Genomic DNA, 19,504 nt, shown 5'->3' with positions numbered 1-19,504 from the left:
TAACACCTTTCCATAAACACGTTCTCATCTATTGAAACTATTTCCAGAAGTCTAGGTAGAAGTCTTAGAAGTAAAATCTGCTGGGGAAATGAAGTCTGTTCTTGATGGATTATATTTATTTTCATATGTTCAGCTCACCTCTCAATCTTATAAAAGTATGTAATGATTAAAATGGATAGGTCAAGTAGAATAAGCACTTGCCTGGCAAGTGCAAGGTCCTGAGTTCAGTCCCCGGTACCGATGAAAAAAAAAAAAGGTCTGAAGTATTGATACAAGGTCAATTTGAAAGAAATTTAAATGAATGTCGAAATTATATGTCCCAAACTAATTATCAGCATTCCACTCCCACAAATAAACGCTACTCAGTTGTGGTACATTGTTAATATTAAGAGTTTTAAGACACATAATTCAGCATTGTTCAAAAATTTTGAATACTCAAAAACAAAATTTCCTCAATATCTTTGACAAATTAAGATGCATCTCCTGTGAAAAGAATTAGGCAATCTTCATCCTCTGTTCCTACAGTTTTCCCTGTTAGACAGTGATTAAAACCAGGCATTGGGCCTGCTCCCTGGACAAGACATTCTTTGAGTACTTACAAACACTTAAGTTAGGGGTAAAGAATAATAGAAACTACAACTGATGCTTAGAGAACAAAGAGACGAAAGATAATTTGGTTGAAAAAGTTCATAGTCTTTTCACTTTAGTCCACTCCCTCCCCATTTTGTTAGAGGTTCAAGTAGCTTCAAAAGTTTTAATGTTTCAGTCTTTATTTTTATTGTATCAGGTGCAAATCCAGTGTCAAGAATCACCATTTACCAACTTCATGTGAGATTCTGTCCTGTTTTCTAATTTGTCTTCTCTTTCCTTGATAATGAACAATAATTGTTTCCTTGCTTTCTTGCTTGCTGACAGATTTCCAGTAGTTTAACTTCCTTAGAGTCTACCTAGAAAAGCCTTTCTCTTAGTTCTCTGATAGTCCTTTATGGCTCTAATAGAAGGCATATCACTTGTATAGTTATAACACCTGTATTTTTAAGAAACTGTTTGAACACTTTATATCTCTATAGTTACATGGCATGCTTCATGAAAATGAGAACTGAATTTCTTAGTGTACTTTTAACAACAGCAAAAAACAAACAAACAAACAAAAAAAAACCCAGAATATACCTAAGATTTTATTCACTAGCAAGCTGAGGGAGTCCTGTTGCTGTGGAACAGGGAACTCAAATATCCTTGAGTAAATATTCAATAAGCATTGACATGTACTAAATGACCACTGTCACTGTTTAGACCTAGAGATACAAAGACACCAGTTTTTGGGATACTGGACTGACTTTTCACTCTGTCCTATTCACACTGATGCTGTATTTATGAAACATTGCCAGTCTTTCGGAAAACCCACTACTATTATGGGCTACTGGACTATATTGGAATGTTTTGCTGAATTCACACACCTATAATATTTAAATGGAAATGAAATACCCATGCCTGACAAAACTAAACAAAAAAGGGGTTACAAATGAATGACCATTTTGTATATGTATATACAAAATAGTTAGGATAGATATACAGCTACATTCTCTTAATTCAATGAATAGAAAGATTTGTTCTAATAGTATTTGTAAGCAGGATACCATGTCTGCATCTTGTACAATGAATAATCACTAAGACAACAATATGCAATGTATTAATTACTGAAACTGTCCTACTAATCAGATTTGAAACTGTCTCATTGCTTTTGCTCCTCAATAAAATTATTGGAAAAGAAAAGAAAAAGAATGGAACAAGAATTAGTTTTCTTCTTTCAGAAAATGAAGAAATACGTTCCATTTTTAAAGAATTTTCTATGGAACAATCTTAATAGATGGATAAGATGAAGGTGGGGAGCATTTGGTCTTACGTTTAGACTTCTGACCTAATCAACAAGTACAAATGTTATACTGTTACCGTATTATGATGTCTACATAAATAACTAAAACATTACCAATTTTACAATCCCTTGTTTCTTCATTTTTATATGAATAACCTTAGAAAATGGAAGTGGCCTGGAAATTGCCAACCCCTGAGAAGTCACATTTCCTGGTGCTATTATGTGTATCTAAAATTAAGTATTAATAATAGAAAAGGCATTTTCCATGCACCATTAAAATAAATGTGGTCGCTGTACAAGTGAATAAAAACTTTTGAATCTTTTCAAACAAATCGGATCTATTTTCCTGCTGTTTCCAAGCCCTTTGGAACTCTGAGTGTATTTGTGTTCACTTGGATAAGACATTGCTGTGGAAATAATACGACAGAATTCAATGTTCTTTGCAGATAATTTTGGTCATGGTCCATTGGGAAATTTCTCGACTGAATTTTCATCTTTACTGGGAAAAGACTCATGTATTCAAAACTTTCCGTCTTTTCTCTACTTATTAGTGAAGTTCAGTGTAGCATAACTGCTACACAAAAAGTTATTAGCAATGTTCTGTGGGGAAACTTATCACAAGAATAAGAGAAAGTAAAATGCATATGAATAATAGTTAAAATGAAGTCAATAAATAATTGGCATCAAAGTGCCTTTAAAAAGCACCATCATGACTGATGTTGTAATCTACTAGAATTTAACATTTTTCTGAATTGAAGAATTGGAAAACATTCACTGATTCTAGCATATTCCAGTCAGTCCAGCAACTATAAACCCCATTTCCTAAGAAAAAATAGTGTTACTGCTTCTGATAATGAAATTTTCATGTTTAATTCCAAAGTATAAGCTTCAAATCTGTATGTTTCGTTCCACAGTAGCTTTCCTAAATTCATAAAATAATCAAAATTCTTATCCTTCTCTTGGCTTCATGTTTCATTACAAACCTTTATTCTGTTAGAGAACAATGCATTCTTCATAGTATATGCATGTAACTTCAGTTCTGAAGTATGAAGAAGTTCTACAGGTTTTTGTTACCAATAATGATTTTATGTACACTTCTACACCTGGGCAATCCCTCATCCCTAGGCATGAAGTTCTAATACTTGGACTGAATCTAACCTGCTGAGGAATGTTTTTGCTTTTCCTTTCTTGGTCAGCTTGGAGTAGGATATTCAAATGGAGCTGCCCAGGAAGCTGAAACCAGCAGAAAACAGTATTTTGAGTCATCAAATTCAAAGTGATTGAAGCTACAGAATAAGGTGTTACTATAACAGACAGTATATGATACTGGAAGACCCTAGGATTTATATATAAATCCCTCCTTACCTACCCAGTAAAGATTTTAGAAATAAAAAAACAAAATGGACTAGAAAATAACAAGGTATTTGATTATTTTTTCTATTTAAGTTCGAGTAAAAAGGAGTCTCATTTCCACCAAAATCCACCTCTGCAACTCTTCAAGATTATGCTAAGTGATAATGGTAAAAGCACTATCAATAGGACCTATTTTTAGTCTTGAGATGAAACCATCAGATTTTAACTCACATCACACTCTCATTGACTTCCACACTAGCTCATGATGAATGCAAGATGTTTTTCACAGTCTGGCTTGATGCTGTTAATTTTTTTTAGCAAAATATACAATAACTGTCAAGATGGAAGACTATCCTTTCTTAAATCACTCCAAATATCTCTGTGACCACAAGTATATTTTCCTAAATTGGAGATTTTTTTTTCTTAAGAAAATAGAAATTCAGTCAAGTGCTAGACTCACAGGGCTTATCATTTATTAAAAAAATCTTTTATGTACAAGAATTATTTTCTTTAGTTTTGTTGTTGTTTGGTTGTGCAGGGTCTCACTACACAGCTAAAACTTGTAGTGATCTTCCTGTTTTTAGCCTCCCCAGCACTGGGATTACTGGCATGCACCACCACGCCTGGACTCGGTGGCCTGCTCAGTGTGTCCGGGGGTGGGGCCAGCGCAGCATGTCGTGCCAGGGATTGAACCCTGACCCCTGTGCTTGTCTACTCTGGCACTTAGTCCGCTGAGCTATCTTGCTGGCCCTCAGAATCATTTTCTTGTTCACAGAATCAAACCAAAATGACAACTCAATTTGGTTGCCAGCATTGCACATCATCGCTTCTTGGGAAGAAATACATTCTGAAGAACGACAATCCTTACTGTGTCTCCTGCTACGATCGCATCTTCTCTAATTATTGTGAAGCATGCAAAGAACCAATTGAATCAGATTCCAAGGTAGGCCTCACCACAACTCACAGAATGACTGCTTATATACAGCAGAGAAGTGCTCTGGAATCCCTCTTTCTCTGTTGACCTATAACTCTACTTTTGGGCTACATTATATAAGGATCCTGAAAGTTGTCATCAAGTTCTAGCCAATATATATACATTATGAGATACGTGCTTCAATTTCCACATGATCTTGTAAGGTAGTTTTTAAGACTATAAAGATAAACAAATTAAGCTTTTTTTCCTAAAGCTACACAGTTAACATACTGAGTTAATTCTGTAATAGCCAGAGCATAATTAAATACATAAATGATTGAATATGAAAAAGTTCAAAATCTGTGATTTTCTACTTTAAAAAGCAGCCTAATCTACCCTGAGCCGCAATTACTAAACCTTTCCACTTACCCTCTGTTCCTCATACAATGCTCAGTATTTTTTGTCTTTTTCTTCTTTTTTGTCTTTTTTTAAATTGGGTGATGTTATCTGTTTGTCGGTCTGGGATGTAACTCAGTGGTTGAGAGCTTGCCTAGCGCTTATAAGGCCCTGGGTTTAATCTTCAGCACTGCCAAATATAAAAAAAAAAAAATTGTTTGTTAGCTCTCAAAGAGTAATAAAGTATATGATTCTAAGAGCCGGCGAGATAGCTCAGCAGACTAAGTGCCTGCTTAGGCAAGCACAGGGGCCAGGGTTCGATGCCTGGCACCACGTGCTGCACTGACCCCGCCCCTGGGCGCACTGAGCAGGCCACTGAATCTAGGGGTGGTGATGCATGCCTGTAATCCCATTTCTGGGGAGACTAAAAACAGGAGGATCACTACAAGTTTGAATTTTAAAACCATTCTATGAACAATCTGTTTTGCTGGATATTTAAAGAGGTGTCAGGGAGTCATTTTATTTCCCAGCAGCCCTTAGTGACCAATCAAGAAAATCCCAGATTCTAACTCTTACTCAGCGTCTCTTCTTTGTAGATAACAGTATCAGTAACAACTCCTCGTCAAGCCAGTTGCACAACCTCCTGGTGCTAGAGTCCCAGGAATGCTCAGCTTACCTTACAAAATGGTCTGCTTTGTTGTAAGCACATTTAATTACCTCTTATCTCCTATCTCAAAGGATCTTTGTTACAAAGGCCGCCATTGGCATGAAGCATGCTTCAGGTGCAGCAAATGCTATCAGTCTTTGGTGGAAAATCCTTTTGCTGCCAAGGATGAGCGCCTGCTATGCACGGAGTGCTATTCTAACGAGTGCTCCTCAAAGTGCTTCCACTGCAAGAGGACCATCATGCCTGGTAAGATCTGTGAGAAGCTCCAGGCTCTGACTGGAGCTGCACTTCCTTAGCTGCCTGAAGGAGCAGAGCACAGGGCTCAAGGGCCCTGGGTTGAGAAAGACGTTCATCTTGCTTTCTCTTCTGAAGTTATTTCATAAACTTCAGAAAGAAAAAGGTTGTTCACTATTTGTGAACAGATAGTCGAACAATGTTCTATTCTCAAAAACTTTAGCTGAAAGAACTATTTTGAAACAGAACCCAAACAGTACAAAAAGACAAAATTCATACCAATGACACTACTTGGAAAACATTCCCTGGGCCTACTCAACAGCCTAAGAAAGAATGACTTGTCGCAGGAGATCGGAGCCAAGCTTTGTTTTGTAGCACTACACACAGGCGGATCCTTAACAATGATGCCACTGTTGGCAGGCATTGCTTATTGCGGCAATATATTTTGATCCTTTTCTCTCTTCTTATGAATATAGGAAATACCCCCCTCATCTGTCTCTCTCTGTCTCATTTTCTTATTATGCAACATAAATTCTCTAGGCATTTCTAATATCCCTGTAATGATTATCATGGCCCAATTTATCTAAACCCTATATAGCCATCCAAATTCTCCACCTCAGATATTTTTCACTTCTCCAATAGCAGCTTATATGCAGGGCTTGGAAGAATTTGCAGGGAATGAGTAAGTGACTCACAGCTAGACAGCATTAACTTTTCTTTCCCCAGATGAACCTTTCTGAAACTGAAAAAAGAAGGCTATTTTTCTAAAAAGGCAATTTATGATTTTTATGTTTAAAGTATATTTTTAAGTAAAGTGACTTACAGTTGCTTAAAGAATGTAAAGTGGTGCCTGATTTAGACTAAACATTCTTACTTTTGGAATTCAGGTTCTCGCAAAATGGAATTTAAGGGGAACTACTGGCACGAAACCTGCTTTGTGTGCGAATACTGCCGGCAACCAATAGGAACGAAGCCTTTGATCTCCAGAGAGACTGGCAACTGTTGTGTGCCATGTTTTGAGAAGGAGTTTGCTCAGTACTGCAACTCTTGTAAGAAGGTAACTACCTAAAAAGCATGAAGCATATGGAAGCTTCCAGTTACTTTTTAGCTGCATCATGTAATTACAATTAACTAACACTGTCATGGTATATCAAGCTAACATATTGATGTTAGTTTTAAATTTCTGTAGGACCAAAACCTCCAGTCATCCCAATGGGGTTGGCTGATGATTTTTATTAGCCATAAAATTCCACCCAGGAGACAAATTTGACATTCCAATAGCTCAAGTTATTTAGCATTCCAGTTCCATTTATTGCTTTTATGCAACATCTCATGTAAACCAGGAGAGGGCACATCTCTCTTTGAATACAGAACAGTTTCAGAGAAGTATGGATTTTCCTCACAGAATGACTGAATAAACCAAGTTAAATTGCTGTTTAACATCTCACATTGTATCCCATGAAGCAAATGCCTTATTGGTTTGACACTTTTGTATTTCCTTTGCCTTTTTGAGACGGAGTCTCACCTTGCAGTTCAGGCTGGCTTTAAGCTCACTTTGTAGCCTAGGCTGGTCCTGAACCACAGTGGTTCTCCTACCTCAGCCTCCCAGAGTGCTGGGATTTCAGGTATGCACCATCATGCCCAGTTTATATTTTCAAAGAGTAGGCTGGTGGATTTAAGAGACTGATAGACTCTTTAGGAAAATTCAGTAAACATAAAGACACAAAAAGACCAAGGGCTGCGGCCTCCTCCACTTCTAGTTCCAGAACAAGTAGGGTCTTCATGTCTGGGTTTCCAATCAAAGCACATTTTCCAACAGCAAAAAAAATAATATTTTAGAAGATGTTTTGGCAAATCTCTTTTCAGCTTTGAAGCGTTTATGTGAAAAATGGTATGTGTCTATCATCTTGATAAAGCACATGTTTCATAAAATATATTTCGATGTTCTGGAAGAAATCCTTGACTGGTGAGCCAACACAGGTTTTAAAGGACACCATAAATTGTGGTGAGAAAGCTGAATCATGGAAACCCATTGGATTCGTCCGGCACCTCCTAAACGTGTGCGCTCTGTGGGCTACTTTGTCAGGTCTCTTAGAGCCATTTGTGTGTTTGTATGTGCACAACTTACAGTCTTATTATCACTTTCTATATTTTTACAATGCTACATTCAATTTGGAACAATGGCAGTTTCCTAATTTAAAACTTTTTAAAAAAAATTTTTTTATTATTACTAATTTGGTACAGGGTCATTCAGACTGTGTGTGATGCCAGGGATTGAACCCTGGTCTCTGCGCTTGCCTAAGCAGGTGCTTAGTCTGCTGAACTATCTTGCAGGCCCCTAACTTAACATTATTGAATTGCACCATAATAATGACTGAGAATCACAGTGGATATTATGACATGAAACAGTCTAACACATGAAGACCTCCACTACCTCGCCAAAACATTGACTTAGAAAATAATGTTATGTGCAACAGTCAGACCCTGTGGCCCTGTGACAGACATACGAACCTTCATTGAATTACCACAGTCAGTAATACACATTTAAAAACAAGTGATACAAATAAAATGAAGTAAGAAACCTAAGTAGCCATTTTGGCTTTTACTTCTTAATGAGTTTGGTTAAAAAAAAATTAATGAAATTTGTGGGAAACATCCTAAATGTATAGAATACAGTATAAATTTTGTTTCAGTGCATCTATAAAAATTCAAGATGGGAAGTTCTCCAAAACATAAGGGCTGATTGCTACCTAGTGGAAAGCTCTGGCATTTCCCAGGTTATGGACGACTGTGACTATATTTAAGATATGACTTGAAATCACCAAAAATTTATGAAATGTTGATGTTGGGCAGTAGGCAGATTATGATGTGCCTATTTAATTTTTAAAGCATGAGTTCCTGAAGAAAAGCAGGTATACATATTTTTGACCGAAAACAAAGAAAACAAATTTTTAACCCAAATCAAAGACCCAATGTCTTTTTTTCTAAAGCAGAAAGTACTAGAAAGCTAGACCCACAGATTTTACTTTGTTGTACCAAAATCCATTTTATACTAAAAAATAAATCATCAAAAATCACAAGTACTTTGAATTCAAATTCCTCAGAGTTCAAATAGAATTAAATGGATTCTTTAAAACTTGTCTATCATCTACTGCAAGCAAAATCATTATTGCCTTTACTTTACAGGGAATAAACTTGCTCCAAATTCTCAGATCAGTCAGTGGTCTAAACCAAACTTAGATATTAGACTTCGTCTTAGACTGCTTAACTCTTCAAAAAGAATATAATCACAAGCAAACTACTTTCAACATTCCAGAGTTTCTACTCCTTAATTATACACACTTTGGTGCATATATCAAGTTGTATTTTGCTTTGAATACATTTTTCAAGTTTCAAATCTTTTAAGCATTGCCTGCTATCATTTGACCAAACCAATCAAAGGGATTATGATTGCTGCTGTGCCTGATGTGAGGCATTTGAAGTCAGTAGGGGTGTTTTAAATTGCTTTGCTTCACACAAACCATTATGCTCCCCTTCACTTACTCAGAATAGTATTTTTTTTCCTGTAGGAAATAACACATGTAAAATATCCTTAATTTATAACATATTTGTTGTAAGATTGAAAATATCTTTAGAACAATTTTTGCAAAAGCATACAACATTTTTAGCTCATCAACAATAAGATTGCTTAAAGATTAAATTTGATATGAAGCCTGTAAGGAAATCTCGGATTTCACCTTGCTTTAGTCTTTAAAAGATATGTGCATGAACATATTCTAGTTTTCTCAGCATCTCTAGTTCAATTTCCAGGGGTTTGGAAGATATGACTGTAAAATAACTACTTCAGAAGACTTGCCCAATATTTATCCATTTCTGAATATTTATCAGAATATTTATCAGATATTTATCCATTCTGATGTTTCAGACTTTTAGTAATAGAATCCATGGATTAAACTGGTTTAGAAAAAATATACTACCTTATGGAGAACTAAGAATCATCTCTAAGCAAATCCAATCACATTTTAAGGCTCAGTGTATAACTAACGCCATTATTTTGAAGCCGAAAGCTGAAAACTCATCCTACTGTCCCCAGTACCCTGTGTGACAGACATAGTATCAGAATTATTTTTCAGAGATTTTTTTCTTTTGGTATTCATTCATTCAACAGGGACTTAGGAAGCGGTTCTACACACAAAAACGGCTGGACTCAGAATTGTCTGAGTAGTTAAGTACACAAGTTGTGGGGTCGGAGTGTATAGGCTTGAGTGCCGTCTCTCTGAGGTCAGTGCAAGTGCTTCCACTACTCTGATCATGAGCTATTGCTTGTGTATAAGTGGAAAAAGATAACAGTGTGTATCATGAAGATGGGGAGGTGTTGTGAATAAACAGAAGAGGCCAGCTTTCAGCACAGTGCTGAGGACTGAGGAGAACAATTTGAAATACTACATCTTACTACCATATGAATTTCATGCCGTGTTTCTAATTCTAGATGTTTCTGAACCTAGTGTAAGGCTTTCAGAAAAATGTGGACATTTTCAACATCTTTGAAAATTAGATATTGATGTAACAGCAGAGTATAGAAACATCTTAACTGTGACTTTAAATCTTTGAATACCATAGTAAGAAAACTCAGAGAAAGAGAAGGTGAATCAAGTACTTGTTCCTTTTTTATTTTCCTTGGTGGTCCCGCCTTTTTAAAAAATCCATTCCAGGAGAATATTAGTTTTAACCTTTTCTCAGTTCTATTTAATCCCTATAATATTTGGTAGCTCTTATTAATTCAAAACTATCACAGTAGTATCAGGAAAAAAGATGTCCTAACAAGGAGATAGAGTAGTCCAAATCAGAAGAAAATCATGAAATGGTTTGAATTGTAGTGGCACCTACATTCATCCCCCTTTCTGTGATCCCTTGGCAGGTGATAACTTCTGGTGGAATAACGTTTCGTGACCAGCAATGGCACAAAGAGTGTTTTCTATGCAGTGGCTGCAGGAAAGAGCTTTGTGAAGAAGAGTTTATGTCCAGAGACGATTATCCCTTCTGCCTGGACTGCTACAACCACCTTTATGCCAAAAGGTGTGCAGCCTGTGCCAAGCCCATTACTGGTAAGATCTTGAGCTTAACTTGTTCCTCCCTGTAAGACAGAAGGGAAAACGTTACCAAATCAATTTAGGAAAGACAGTTAAAAAATGTAAATCTTTCCTTTATGCCTCTTTTCCTTTATAAATTTAAATATTACATGGACTCCCTTCCCCCAAGAAAAAGAAAGAGTATAATTTGGGTAGCTACTCGCCATAAAAAGAAATCCCTGAAAAAAATTAAATACCAAATCTAATGGTACAGACTCTAAGTAAAGTCATAATTCTAGGAAGGAAGAGAACAGGGGGAGCTCACCATAATGAACAGGACTAATTTGAGACATATTAAGGATTTTAGTGTAAGATATATTTATAAATCAGAATCCAATTTAATTCTAAGAAAGGACCAAGCTCACTTAAAATACAAAGTGCAATTATTCTATAAAATATGTGAAGCTGTAATTGTTAAGGTAACGTAGACCAGGAATTAATTAAACTTAATTTTAAGGTATTTCTAACAAATGTATGTTCTTTTTTCTCTATGTATTTGGAGCAAGTTTTAATTGTGAATAAATGAAAAAATATGTATAAACTACTAGAAACAGTATACATGAGATATGATTTGAACAATAATGTAAATGCAAAACTGATCCAGGTAAGATAGATTTTTCAGGGTTTTAAGAAAATGAACTGTTTCCTTCACAGCCATCTCTAACGTGCTAATCCTATAATAAAGGAGCTGAAGCCAGCATACTTCAGAAACCCAGTAGCTATTCTTGCAACTTAGAGCCCCTTAATAATGGTACAGAACTGTATTTCTACTTTCCATTCCCAATATTCTTAGACCATATTTCATTCTTTAGTTCTGATCGCATGACACAGAATTGAAGATTATTCTACCCTTTCTCTCCTCCATTTTCAAATATGTATGCCAATGTATTAGTTGAACCTCCATTCATCTGTCAGTGAAGGAAAAGGTTTGTGACAAATTTCACTTGGTCGGTTTTCACCATTGGCAAAAGGAGCGAACAAATCAGTCAGATAAAGCATGGTCCTATGCATCGACACAGGGCGCTATTATTTCAGAATTTTACACTGGCCCATGAACTGTGTTTGGCTGCCATAAAGGTTTTATTTTCCTTCCATATTTGGAAAAATAGCTAGGTCATATCTAAAGTGAAAACAATGGAAGAGCTTGCCACAGGTGAGCGAGCGGCCTTCATGTCCCCAAGCACAAATGCTGCCCCTTGTAGCTGAGCAGCTGCGGGTTGGGTGGGACATGTCCTCTCTGCCCTCACACCCATCTCTGTCCCTCAGCTACAGTACCTTCATTGCCCTTCTAGTGCCTAATGTTGATCTCAAGGAAATACAAAATCCTACGCTGGATGAACTCGATGAGCGTCAGCTTTGACCCATCACAGATTTGTGTGATTTTTCTGATAAATTGTTCCACATCAGTTGCTGAGCAGAACTGTTTAAAAATTCAGACAGAAAAATAATGGTTCTACAAAAAGGCAAGCATCAAAAAGGAAGATCAGACCCAAGACTAACCCCCACGTGTCATTATGTATTCATGTATTGTAGTGAATCTGAAAGGAACCCCTAATAATTATTTGTCTTCTTTTGGTTCTGTAATTGAGATGCCAGAAAATGGCTCTATATTTCTAAATCTGATTGGTAAATATGAATTAGAAGAAATGATTTTCTAAAAATTGAACTATTTGAATCAATGTATCATAAGTAATCTCGATACGGTAATATATTGATCTTTAGAAAATTGGACATGCATGCCTTCATTTCAAGAAATAATGTATTCTGTGTGTGTGTGTGTGTGTGTGTGTGTGTGTGTGTGTGTGTGTGTGTATTTTAGGGAAGGGCCTACAGGGTGTTCATGGTCTCACTACTAGATCAGACTCATAGTATCCACTGTTTACAGCTTTCCAAAAGCTGGGATTACAGGTGCGTGCCACTATGCCCAGTCTCAATTGCAGTCTCAGCGCGCCTTGGGGGTGGGGCCGGCATGGCAGACCCTGGGATCGAATGCCCGACCCCTGAGCCTGCTTGCAGGCACTTTAATCCACTGAGCTATTTGGCAGGCCCAAGAAGGAATGTATTTTATGCAAATGACACATGACTTCAATTAGACAGAAGAAATAAGTGCAGACCATCTATTATATAGAATAGTAACTATAGTTAATTACAATACATAACACACTTGAAAATTGAAAATTTTAATGAAAATTTTAAATGTTCTCATCAAAATGAGATGTGTGTGAGATAATGCTTAATTACTTGATTCGGCTACCCACAGTGTAAACATATATCAAAACATGATGTTATATGTCATAAAAATGTACAACTGCTATTTGTCAATTAAAATCAAATTTTTAAAAGCTATGTTAGAGAGGTTTCAGAATAGTTTCAGAGTGCAATTATAGGGCTGTGGAGATAGCTCAGTAGCATAAGCACCTGTCTGGCAAGTGCAAGGTCCCGAGTTCAGTCCCTGGAACCCCACATGGTGGCACATGCCTGTAATCCCAGCATTCAGGAGATTGACACATGATGATTGCTGTGAGTTTGAGACCAGTCTGGAGCTACACAAAAGTGAACACAAGTCCTGTCCAAACTGCATAGGGAGACCCTGTCTCAAAAAAAATACAATTTTATATTAGCAAAATCTATCTCTGTATCACCAGGTAAATCTTTTAACTGCAATGAATTTGTTTCACTTTAACAAACTCCTAATATAAGTACAACTTTGTCTTCCATTTTAAGATAGTATAGCATTTCAAATTATCTGCAATAAGCAAGCTACTGATGGAGTGAAAATGCTCAGGACTGGGAAATAAGACTGGTCTTGCCTCTGGCCGTGGCTGCTCAGTGACCACATGTGAATGACGTCCCTGGTGGTTATCTTTGGCATGCTCACTTATTGAAGAGCTGAAAGGCATCACACGCTAGCTTCCTTCTATGTCTATTTATTTAGATGACAGCGAGTTTCAGATGTTGTAGTTTATCCCATGAGAGACACTAATGTTCTTGGTTAAGTTCTTTACAAAACATAAAGCTGAACTTACAATGAGGTTAGCAGCATAAACTTGGGAGGCAACGTCCCTAGAGTTGAGTCAGATCTGCCATTTCTAATTAGACAAACTTAGACAAGTAGTTGAACTTCTGTATTGTAGAGAGCTGCGCACAGCCGCGCCCCAAAGATGGCGCTGGCTTCCGCTTCCCACCCCCTGCGGGTGAGTGCTCTATGCCAGTCAACAACTCCATGTAAGGCTGGGACCAAGGCCCATGGTCTGCTTCCGCATACCTGGACCTATGGGCAGCGCTCACGTGGCACTCTGGGATAGGCTGCAAAAGGGGCTATATGCCATAGGAAAGCCCCGGAAGATATAGAGGAAGAAGAACTTGTAATTAGAGGTCCTGAATAAACTGCTGCAAGAAGAGCTGGTCGTTGCGTCTTCCTTGCTGGCGAGGTCGTGCGCAACAAGTGGTGGCCCGTACGTACGGGGAACCCTTCAGTCAACGGCTCAGAACTTGCAGCGGTCAGGGGGTGCACCGGTAAGTCCCCTGGTAAGTTGGGGATCCGCGACAAGAGCGGAGGGAAAGGGCTCTTCTCTGTATATAAAGAGAGAGCACCAAGGTTCGCCGAAGAACGAGCCTAAAAGTGAAAGTAAGACTTGTATCATGGGCGCTTCTAGTTCGTACCCAATTTTTTTGGCTCTACAAGAGCTACTTCATTCTAAAAAGCTTAAGGAAGGGCCATAAGCCATCTTTGGGGCGCGGCTGTGCGCAGCTCTCTAGCTGTATTGCTAACTTTAGTCTACAAGTTGGAGATGATGCAAATACCTACCCCACGAAAGTAAGATGAACATGTTGTGGAGTAAAAACACATAAAGGGGTTAGGACAGAGACTGGTACGTATTCAAGGGCCAAAAACTGGCACCTCTTGTTCTACTGCTTGTTAGGAACACCCAAAGCCAGGTCACAAGCAGCAAAATCTGTGTCCCTCGGTGATTTTATAACTTCAGATGATCCACATGACTTAAAAGAGTAAACATGTCCCAAGTTTGAAACAATTTACAAACATCTCACTTGTTGAGGCAGGCCTTTTTTAAAGTTTGGATGTCAGATATTTTGATATTTTCTTCTTAATATAATTTTAGCATGTTTTTCATTTGCTGCTTATAGAAGATGTTCAAATAAAAGTAAAGACAATCAAATAAGTCTCAAAATATTATATATGTACTAATTATATGAATGAAGATGACATATGGAGTATAGAACATCACTCTTGAAGTCTGCTTCATAATGCTTCAAATAATTTTAAGATAATTAGTTGGTATGTTACTAATTTACTCTTATTGGAAAGTAATAACATCAAAAACAAACAAACTAAGGACAGAAAATAGGAATTTGGTACAAATTTCTCTATGAACTACTAAACTCTATACAAAGACATCAAATAAATTTTTAGGGATGAAAACTAAAGTTTGCTATAATCAGAGAGTTTATCTGAAATAAAATGTATATTCACTCTTTTTTACTTCCGCATCCTAAATGGAATATTTAGAAATTACATATGAACCAACCCATATCAATTCTATTTTTGCTATACGAATGATAAGCAAATCATAGGAATCCTGTAGCACTGAAATTATTTAGACAAAACTTATCAAATAAATAAACTCTCAAATCTAGGAAACCCTAACTTCTTCCTAACTTCTAGACCTTTTCTCCTGTAAAACATTTCAAATGCTACTAATTAAAAAAAATTCACTGTAGCTCAAGTGAGACCCAAGTTAAAATGGTAGAACTGAATGGGGCGCTTGTTGAAAAACTCTGGATAGGGTGGTGAGACCTGCTAGAGTGATCAGAGAGACAGATCTTCATTGCAGCCCTAAGCTGTAGCTCTCTGGGAAAGACAATGAGATTCTCATATTTCAATAGCTGTACAGCAGTTTGGATAAAATTTTCTACTTGAGCTTTCAGGAAATTGTATCACAAACCACAAAATAACTCTAAGACTCTCTCTAAGTAAAACAGCGCTGAACATGAGAAAAGAAAGCTAAAAGTCATTAAAATACTGCACCAGGCTAAGAAGTATATGTTTATTTCATGTTATCTTCATTTTGCCACTAAGAAAACTAGGTCACACAGAAAGAAAAGGGAAAATATTCATACTTAGATATCTCTGACTTTAAAACCTGCCATAAACTTCATGTATGCCCTTCCCTGCATACACACTATATTTCTTTAACAACCTTAGACAATTCTTATTTCCAAATATGTGTCATTAATATATCAAAATTCTATTTACTTCTGCAGAATACAGCAGAATTGAGCATGCAATTTGTTGGGTCACGTGGGGGGCCTTGCCAGTGTCTGGTGCTCCCAGAAGGGCAGCCTTCTTTGAGGGGTTACACGGTTCTGCCTTGTCTTACTTGCTGCTCAGTATTCAGTTCCTAGAAGACGGCTTGGCAATATGCTCAAATGCAGTCATTGAAGGAGTGGGTTACTCTTTCTCTAATTCCTTTACAGGTCTAAGAGGTGCCAAATTTATCTGCTTTCAAGACCGCCAGTGGCACAGTGAGTGCTTCAACTGCGGGAAGTGCTCCATCTCCCTGGTGGGGGAAGGCTTCCTGACCCAGAACACTGAGATCTGCTGCCGGAAATGTGGCTCTGGTGTGGACAGTGACATCTAATCTTCTCCCACAGGAAATCCACTTTGCCTTTGTTCTCACTAAATCCAGAACTCAGTTGCAGTAGTATTTTTGACTTATCTCTTAGAAATGTTAAAATAGGGTACACAGCAGAAAAGATTGTACATGCATTGTGAATGAACTGTATAACAAGGGGATAAAAAAAAGCACAAATTCGTATACACTAATTAACATCTCACCTTGCATTCAGCTGTTAGAAACGTAGGAACATGTGCCTTTCTAAACTAGTGACCTAGGAGTTGTATTAATTCTGAAGAATAATGTTTCCCAAAGCTGTAGGTTAAAACAACAACAACAAAACAACAAAAAATCAGGTTGAGAAGTGCACATGAGGCTAACATTTGCATTTCTAGCTAGCTAGTTATACATTAGGTGATGGATTAACTATAAACAGTGAAAGAGATTTGCAAGAGAGATGACTGTTATCACATTTAAGAATTATGTCATTTCAAAGTAATTTGTTTATTGTTCATACATCCTGAGTCTAGAGATAGAAAGTAAGTGTTTCCCACATCGCTTCCATAGTGAGTTGGTCCCAGAGTTCTGCTGGTGGGATGTGAGAAATGTAAACGTTCCAGCTCTCAGGATTTGCATGAGCATACAGGGGAGCATTTCTGCCTGCGCATAGCCAAAGCAGTGATTTTTGACACAGCTTGTCTTAAAACCCACAGTGATTTTTCTGAATGCTTACAAATTCCATGAAGTAAAACTCTATCCTTTCCAGTGAAGCTAACCATGAAAATGATTGCTCCCAGAGGCAAAACTTGAAAGTAAACAAAACATTAAATCATCACTTGTGAAAATGAATTTTCAAGAAGAAATTGAGTGTTGGAACACGACTTTTGTCCAGAAACCTAAAGGCATAATAGAATATATAATTAGCTTCAAGTCTCATGAATTTTGCCTTTTACAAAGATGATTAATGGGCAGATATAAACGTGGGCTTTAACAAAATCTAATAATAAATGAAAAAGCATAATTCATTTTTAATAATTCAAAACCTGTGAACAAGCACAATAGAGTAATGTGGGCTGCAGAAGAGCTGTCCGCACTGTCCCTCCCCACAAGTGCCCCCTAGCCTACCTACCCTCAACCATGCCCCACAGCTCTGATTTTCTGCACAGCCAGGAGCTTCCCAGCTAAGCCTAAGTCCCCATTGGACAACTGTTAATATTTATTAAGTCACAAAGGAAGGAAGTCTTTGTGTAAAAGTCCTTTGGAAGCTCAGTTTCATGTGTTTATCTTTATATCAGCCATCCACTGGTTGCGGCCCACCTAGCTCCCCATAGACTATTTTCCACATTGTGAGGGAAAAGGGAAAGCGCTGTCTGCTCTTGGTGGTCTAGATGTTGGGCGGGGTAGAGGATGGTTGGAAGAACCCCGCCAGACATATTTGCATGCTACCTTCCGACGGTGGCAGCATTTTAATAACTCTGAGTAAAACATTTCTAGGCTGTGCCTGATTACAACGGTTGAAATAGCATCACAGTCGATTCAATTAAAATTGCTACTGAAACAATTTTTGAAATACTTCTAAGCCCAAGAATTCCAGAGACATTAGCAACTTAGAGATACTGATAAAAGGTCAGGGTACAGAGATTATTTGAAAACTATAATTGCAATTAGTAATATCAGCATACATTCTTAAGTTCATGGGGTAAGATGTAGACCCTACTTTCAAACTTTTGCCCATTTCATGTAAAACTGAACATTAGAAAAAATACATTGATTGCTCTATTTTCTAGAAAAGTATAATTTGTTAGTTCTATAATTTGTAGAATACTAATCTATATAGTTAGCACATGTAGCATGTTCTCTGTTGCCCAGTTGTAGATAACTACATCAAATGTTTTCTTAAACAATTTGTAATATTTAGGCATTTTCTTGTGTGTGGATTAGTATGCAAATAATCAGGCTTGCATTTTATCCTTATAATTAAAATTTATAGTCACTTCCTTTTCTTATCCTTTGATAAGTATCATTTAGTATGTATATTTCACATATAAGTAGTTTTATATTTAGAAAGTACCTTAGTCACCAAACAGGTATTTAGACATGTGCTGTGCTCAAGTTAGACCAGAAGCTGTTGAGGTTCTGAGCTGGTGGAGGGCAGGAGGGTGAATCCAGGTGTGGCATATGGAAGTGGCAGATGCAAAGTCCCTTCCCTCAAGCTTAGACAAAGCACCACTGTAGACATAGCACGCATGGGCAGAACAACTGAGAAAGAACTTGTTACATTGACACACATACAAAGACAACCATGGGCATCATATAGCTCATTTACTTGATTTATGCAATAAAGAGAAGAGCTTATCCAAAAACAAAATGGGCTACATCAGGCAGGAGTGGCCTCCTTATGACTCAGGGTGACATCCACACAGGAAGGGAAGTAGTCAGAAGCAAAGTCTGCAAGTTAAAAACAGCCAGATGGCTTGCGATTAGCAGAAAAATTGTGCCGAAGAACAGCAGGAAATGAGATTGCTAAAAGAGAAGGGTCTGAGGAAGGGAAAATACTAACTTTCAAAAAAAAAAAAAAAATGTACCTCAGAAGCCATTGAAAGTTACCAACTGTTTCTAAATAAAGGAGAAAAGGATCATGGGAATGTTTGAGGAAAAAATCACGCCCATGAGTCTGTGTGGACTAGAACTGAAGCAGTGGGTTCCGGGGCTTGGTTTCTTACTGCAGCACTGTGCTTGGTTAGCGACTACAAAGCGGAAAGAGACAAAAGGCAAGAGAGCAGGCCAAGAGCTATATTTGTTGATGTAGGCGATTAGGCAAAGCAATAGGTCAGATATCTTACGCTCCTATTGTGATACAAAGATGGCAAAGAAAACAGCAAAAAGTAAGTTTGGCTTCTATGATATTGGGTAGAATGCCCTGGGCTTGCTTTTTTTTTTTTTTTTTTTTTTTTTTTCTGCACATAATCATAAAAATGTTATTTATATTGGAACAATCTGGCACCATTAGTTAAGTGAAATATGATCGTATTATAAAAAACTTCAGAACTTGAAAGCCATCATAATTTTAAAAGAGAAATCTTTCCTTGTATACTGCAGTAAAAGAGTGACCAGTCATTATGAGAAATGCGTAACAGTAATCACGAGTGGCTTTGATTAAAAATCACTGTAAAGTTTAGTTACACAAGTGAAAATTCAGTCCCAAAATATGTATGATGTCCAGTAATACCATTTTTTAATTTAAGGGGATAAAAATACTTTTAATCCACTTAGCATGTTAATAATAATTCATATTTTAAGTAA

At 37.2% G+C, this 19,504-nt stretch overlaps 1 protein-coding gene across 2 annotated transcripts in view; it reads left to right on the top strand.

Annotated features, from left to right (window-relative positions):
• The window catches only part of Fhl5 (four and a half LIM domains 5), a 37,558-nt gene extending 21,279 nt beyond the window's left edge, over positions 1 to 16,279 (top strand). For both annotated transcript variants that reach the window (XM_004628187.2, XM_004628188.1), the window contains exons 2-6: positions 4,002 to 4,169; positions 5,274 to 5,448; positions 6,324 to 6,493; positions 10,355 to 10,541; positions 16,062 to 16,279. In XM_004628187.2, the coding sequence (XP_004628244.1) occupies positions 4,014 to 4,169; positions 5,274 to 5,448; positions 6,324 to 6,493; positions 10,355 to 10,541; positions 16,062 to 16,225 (852 nt within the window). In that variant the 5' untranslated portion in view covers positions 4,002 to 4,013 and the 3' untranslated portion in view covers positions 16,226 to 16,279. The remainder of the gene's footprint in view (positions 1 to 4,001; positions 4,170 to 5,273; positions 5,449 to 6,323; positions 6,494 to 10,354; positions 10,542 to 16,061) is intronic.
• Positions 16,280 to 19,504: the final 3,225 nt, after the last annotated feature.

Source organism: Octodon degus, unplaced genomic scaffold (genome assembly GCF_000260255.1).
Source record: "Octodon degus isolate 3935 unplaced genomic scaffold, OctDeg1.0 scaffold00022, whole genome shotgun sequence".
Classification (NCBI taxonomy): Eukaryota; Metazoa; Chordata; class Mammalia; order Rodentia; family Octodontidae; genus Octodon; species Octodon degus.
Note: the sequence above shows the minus strand (reverse complement) of the source record. Positions and strands in the feature narration are given on the sequence as shown.